Source organism: Squalius cephalus, assembly GCF_949319135.1.
Source record: "Squalius cephalus genome assembly, chromosome: 5".
In the NCBI taxonomy this organism is placed as follows: domain Eukaryota; kingdom Metazoa; phylum Chordata; class Actinopteri; order Cypriniformes; family Leuciscidae; genus Squalius; species Squalius cephalus.
Genome location: NC_137126.1, coordinates 19,013,078 through 19,019,495, shown reverse-complemented (window position 1 = coordinate 19,019,495; position 6,418 = coordinate 19,013,078). Strand labels below are relative to the sequence as shown.

General features: G+C 34.1%; 1 protein-coding gene across 2 annotated transcripts; it reads right to left on the bottom strand.

Annotated features, from left to right (window-relative positions):
• Positions 1-206: 206 nt before the first annotated feature.
• On the bottom strand, positions 207-6,152 carry LOC307158998 (N-acylethanolamine-hydrolyzing acid amidase-like). 2 transcript variants are annotated; one of them, XM_079872072.1, is made up of 11 exons: positions 5,712-6,152; positions 5,169-5,333; positions 4,936-5,059; positions 4,252-4,342; positions 4,094-4,170; positions 3,820-3,992; positions 3,587-3,649; positions 3,404-3,470; positions 3,090-3,118; positions 1,136-1,199; positions 207-770 (listed from the first exon to the last, which is right to left on the bottom strand). In XM_079872072.1, exons 1-11 carry the CDS (start codon positions 5,885-5,887, stop codon positions 738-740), a joined length of 1,062 nt encoding a protein of 353 aa, XP_079728198.1. In that variant the 5' UTR covers positions 5,888-6,152; the 3' UTR covers positions 207-737. The 2 variants fall into 2 exon arrangements, with proteins under 2 accessions (XP_079728198.1, XP_079728199.1); XM_079872073.1 differs by lacking the exons at positions 207-770; positions 1,136-1,199 and adding an exon at positions 2,733-2,859 and having other exon boundaries at positions 5,712-6,001.
• Between the last annotated feature and the right edge of the window lie 266 nt (positions 6,153-6,418).

The following is a 6,418-nucleotide window of genomic DNA, read 5'->3' as shown; positions in this document are numbered from 1 at the left end:
TGGTGAAGACGCTGCAACCAAAGATACTCTCAAACCACTCTGACCACTGAAACACAGTAGCATAAACGAACACAGTGCTGCATTTCACTCTGAAACTCGCAGCAAGCACATATATTTATTTGTAGACAAGTTGGTTTAACATTTAAAAATTAAGAAATTAAGACGTAAATAATTAATTATTCTATACATTTTTTAAATATTTTTTTAATTACATTCTTTTATTTGACAGTATAGCAAGTTTAAATATTTTTTATTTAATAATAATCACAATAAAAAATTATAACATGCATTATTATTGTTAAAAACACATTTATTAGTATTTTATAATCACATTTATTACATCAAAGTCTAACAAAGTGGGAATGTGGCCTATGAAAACTCAAGAAGAAAGATATTTGAGCTCTTGTTCAGCCATAAAAGGATGGTTCGCACTCAAAAAAGTTTTCAGAGTAACCAGTCATTTTTCATTATTCAATCATTTTATGTTCTATGCTGATGCACTTGTATACAAAAATACCACAATTCTTTCCAAATAGTCATCTGTCATTCAAGTCATCTGGTGAAAATTATTGTATTTTTTTGTTTTGTTTATTGCAATAGGCTATATATATATATATTTATTTTTTTTCATATCGTGAAGTTGAACTTTACAGATATTAAAATTAGACTCATTTCCATTGTGAAAAGCACGAAGAGAAGCAGGATTTGTTGGTAAGATCAGAATTAAGCTGAGTTGATCAAGAGAATGGCTCATTCCACCACTCACACATCTGTGAACAGAAAGGAAAGACCATTAACGGTATTTAAAAAGTCAGCTGACAGTTAAGTTTCAAAAACACAGAAAAGACACGCGACCCAATTATTCACCCAAAATCTTGTGATCCTCCTTGCAAAAGCTGAAAGACTATTCAACTGAGTGTTGCAAAATTCCCTTAATGTCAAAATGACTTCAGAAGCTATAGTAACTTCTGACATTTTAATAGAAATGCTGTTTCATCCAAAAAAAAAAAAACATTACTTAACCAGCCAACTAGACTTCCTCAAATGACAATAATGGTAACATAAATAAAGTAAATCTTAAGTGAATCTTGAGTAGAATATGTTTTATGTAAATAAATTAATGGCTTGTTCTTACTCTGACAAATGTTGTGTACTTCTCAGGTGTGGCGGCACTCATGACGGTTGTATAAACAGTGATCCTGGAAGGAAGAACATACTCACATTAAAAAGCCTTATTACAAAAAGTGATCTGAAGACACAAGCACTTAACACTCCACAACCCTAAACCAATGCACTTACACCAATGTTCCAATTGTATTAAAGCTGTATTAGAAATTATAATATGCTATAGGGCTCCTACCAATCAAATGAAACCAGTATCAAAAATCCATTTTTGCACTGCAGTGATTGATATATAAAATCGATATCACAAATAGTACTCTTGCTCATGTGATAATAATGCTATATGTTAAATATATATATAAACAATTTTCCGACCTGCTTTTTTGAGGTGAAAATGAGGATCTAATCTGTAAATTTTAGTTTACATTTTTCATTATGTATGAAATTATGTCATTTTATTTTCTTTGTATATTTTCTTTTCTTTGTATATCTATATAATATTTGTGATAACATTCCCAATGCTATGTACCATCTTTATGCAGACGACACTACTATTTATTGTTGTGCTTCATCAGCCTCACAAGCTCTTCATTATTTACAATCAGCATTTGAAATTGTACAGTCTCGTCTATGTCAACTTAAACTGGTTTTAAATATAGATAAAACCAAAGTAATATTTTTTTCAAAATCCAAAGCTCTACCAAGGAATCTTACTGAAATTATATCTTCCCAGGGAACAAAAATAGAATTGATTGCAAGTTATAAGTACCTGGGTATTTATTAGATAGCCAATTAACTTTTAAGCTACATATTGATAAACTACTTTCTAAACTTAAGCTTAAATTGGGTTTTAATTTCAGAAACAGATCTTTATTTTTATTTTTTTATTATTATAGTTATCAAGCACATCATTGCAGTTTTTATGATAAAGCTGAGTTGCCATCTTTGTATACTCGAAGAAGTTTTAACTGGAATTGTTTTATTTATAAGTCTATTTGTGGTCTCATTCCATCTTATTTGTCTCTTCGTTCTAATGATTTGTTATATCTTAAGGTTCCTCGAGTTCGAACAGAGCTAGGAAAAAAAGGCTTTAAATATAATGACTATGCTTCCATCACTAAACAAGTTTATGTTACTTTTAACTGATTATGTATTTTGATGTGTATTTGTATGTCTATGTTATTGTAGCTGCTATCTTGGCCAGGTCACTCTTGTAAAAGAGATTTTAATCTCAATGAGTTTTTAACCTGGTAAAATAAAGAAAAAGAAAACTGGGACAAATAACTAACAACGTTGCGTTGCGTCAGCGGAATGAAAAAAAAGTTTTATGTTTCTAGTATAGACTAAATCCTCTCCTTTTTCTTCTCTGAATTTCTCCTCTGCTCTAGCTTGCTCCCTCTTTTAGCTTTCTAATAAACCTGGCATTGTATATGAATGTTGGCTCTGTGACAAATTCCAAAAAAATTGTAAGTCACTTTGAATAAAAGCATCTGCTAAATGTATTAATGTAAATGTAAATGAATATCATCATATGGTTACAAAGAACCCACTAGTACCACATGACAAAATAACAACTCTGACAAACAATGATAAATAAAGTTAGTAGAGCAAGATGAGTTTAAAATCAATGTTAAGTTTGGGCATCATACATGAAAGAGGGTGAGAGTTCAACAGATATCAATGCTTGGACTGTTCTGATTTCCAGCTGAGAAACTGAAACAATGAGTGTCTGTGAGGCTGTGTGAAAAAGCAGAGGATTCACAAGACTTGTTTCTGTGATCTCTTCAGGACAATACTTCAATTCTGCACTGCGTTGTTAAATCCTAATAATAAAACCTCTATGAGGAAGTATATAGTATATTTGTACTACTGGTTACCAGATACGAGAAATGATCACTCTACTTGGAGTCATTACATAACCATAAAATATCATGTGATAGGTGAAAATACATAACTGTCCTCCTTACCCATTACATACAGGATTCACAGATAAAACCTGTAAAAATGAAACTGACATGGTCACTGAATCGACACATTTTTCAATAAATGATTTAATGAAAGTCCATACTATCAAAAAAATATATATATATCATTAAAGAAAAATCTTCAGATCTCTTTGATATCCAACAGCAGAAATTGCTTATGATTGAATGCATTTACTTATAAACTAAAAAACATTTATAAAAGCACATTTTATGGTACAATAACAATGTACTGTAGAACAGAACTAAATGCCATAACCTACGACAATAATAGGCAGCCAAAATGGATTTGTTCATACCTCATACAGAGAATCCATACTAATATGGTTTTGACCAGTAGAATTTAATGCTTTCATTGCCACATCTCTAAAAAAAAAAAAAAGGCAATGTGAGAAACAATTCTTAATTTGTTCCGTTCAGTAAATAATCCCTCATTTAATCAAAGTCATATTATTGATTAAAAAAAAGAATTGTCAGCTTGCCTTCTGTCATCTCGTTTAGGGGCGGGTAGCCAGTGGTCATAATTTGTTTCAACTCTATACCAGCTAAAATAAGCAACAGTCAAAATCACAGGTTTAGTAATGTAAATATTTTCAGGAAAGCACTAGTACTATATAACAGAATGGTCAAATGGAAGCCTATTGTAGCATTGTCATCACTTTTGTCTTTCATTATAACATTTTTATATCATTTAAAAATGATGGCTGGTGCTTACTTTCCATGAAGTGCATCCAGGGGCCAGATGTCAGCTGATCTTCCCCTGTCTCTGGTGATGACCACACCCTCACCAGCATGAACACCACCCAAAATGTAATAAACGTCTGTGATGATTGGCACCTTGGCAAGCCTCACTACTGCATCCTGGAAATCCACAGCTGCTTCAAGAGTCTGAAGAGAATCAAACAAAACAGATTTATTCAATGCAAAAGTCTCTTCATAGTCAAAAAGTCAGTAAAATACTGAATTGTAATATACATGTGTTCTCTCACCTCTCGTACTAGCCAGCTAACTGGAGAACTTTTTAATAAAATGGCTGAAATTATGTTCTCCCACCAATGTCCCTTATCTGTGGAAATACAGACATAATAAAATCTGTGCAAAATTTACTAGATGATCTCATTTAAAAAGAACAAAAAATCAAACCTACTGCGTTCATTGCCAGACACTGTAAACTTGTTGGGGCTCTGTCCAGTCCACAGCCCAACATAACCAGCAAAAGTGGTTCCTCTGTAGGCCACCTGCAGAGAAACAAATTTCAGAATATAATTTTCATGAAATAATCAGATAGAGTAAAAGAGTATGCGTATTTGGTGTGCTGTCCGAGAGGATGGCTCCAAACTCGGATTTTGGCCCGAACCCAGAGTACTCCCTCGTATCCCTGGCTAGGATAGGAACCAGCCAATAGTGGCGGAGGGATGCAGAAAACAGTCGAGGAACGTAGGTGAGGCGGCTATATATGTATAGGTCATCTCTCATGCTGATTGGAAAGATCGGTAACATTTTAGTTTAGGGTCCAATTCTCAGTATTAACTAGTTCCTTATCAGCTTGCATATTACAAGGATATTGGCTGTTTATTAGTACTCTTACAGCACATATTATGCATTAGTCTGCATGACCATAGTCTACATTCCCAATACCTAAACTTAACAACTACCTTGCTAACTATAAATAAGCAGTAATTAGGAGTTTACTGAGGCAAAAGTCGTAGTTAATAATTCATTCTTAGTGAGAATTGGAGCCTAATCTAAAGTGTGACTGATAGATCTTTTGAACGTGTTCCTCCCAAACTTTGTTAATAAAACATTATAAAAATAATAATCACTTTATTACCTTTCCATTTTTCATGAAATGTACGTCTAGAGTTAGATTTCTGAGCACGTCGTGGGGATAGTCCAGGTTTCTTCCATGGTATATATTTCCCTTTGTATCCTGAGTTACAATACTGGTGCAAAACCTGAAAAAAGCAAAGCAACCACAATGAATGTTGAAAAGACGTTGACAACTTTCAAAAGAAGTGTTGTACCAAAAAATGCAGAAAAGGTCAACAGCTATACCGTACTTACGCAGATACTTCATAGGCAAAGTTCAGCAGCACGATATCTGAAATGTCAGTCCCGTAGAATGATGCCATGCCCTGTATTTCTCCAGCATACGGCTGTGGGATGTATTTCTCCAGAGCTTTAACTATAGGTTTAATGGCAACATGAACCCATTTGGGAACAGTCGAGCTGCAGAAGAGGGTGTTTAAGACATAAACACATAAGACATGCTGTGGATCTGGAATAATGATGACAAAAACTGACTAAACTTTACCCTACAGGTAAAATAACGACAGTTAAGTTGCAAAACGATTGTGAATCAAAAACGAGAGGGGGAATATCAGCCTTCTCAGAAGCGCTTTAACCACGTGATTCGTGTATGCATTTTTTTATGCTTTGCGAACGTTTCTGTTTACAAATTTTGTGCTTAAACCTGTTCAACTCGTCCGGTAACTTAGGTAAAATTATCTAATGGCTAACAAAAACCTTGTCAAAATTGCAAGAATCCCATCGAAAGCAACTTCTCGTAGTGTGTGCGCGTGCGGTATCAGACAATTTGATACTTACTCGATCACTTCAGATGCAGCTTTTCTCAAGAAATTAATGTCATAGAGGTTCTTCAGAGGAGCCCATCTCTGATTGGCGGGCACGTCCAGACTGATGTTCACCACTGGAGGAGAGAAATCAGCTGTCGATACGCAGAAAAATGTCACGCCGAGAAATAGACAAATCTGAAGCTTCATGGTGAATCCTGAACACTAACTGTCCTTGTGATAGTGACATTTGAATAAGCGTAACCAAAGAGTCCTTCAAACTGCCCGACTTCTCTATTTGAAAACAAGGAACTGAGATTGTTGTGACAGTAACACATTAACCACAAGGGGGTGGTGTCCACTGTGTGAAATCATAATAGCTTTAGTTTGAGTAGGGTTTCTGTTCAAGATGCTTCGTTGCTTTATTTTTGACTGTCAGACATTCATTTACAGATTTTTTACCCAAGATTTCTGTGGTCTCAGATTGAGGAAACGCAGTATTTATTACGCACAAACGTCCACATGATGTTCAGAAATGCATTTCCTGGCATTTGTATACGTTACGGATAGGCTACCCCATATTTTTGCATATTGTGTATTCAAATTATTATTTTTTTAATATTAAATTTCCTATTTACTTATTCTATTTTCATTATTTATTATCCTGTCACTATCTATTTGTACTGTGGAAGCTTCTGTCACCAAAACTAATTCCTCGTATGTGCAAACATCAATAAGCTC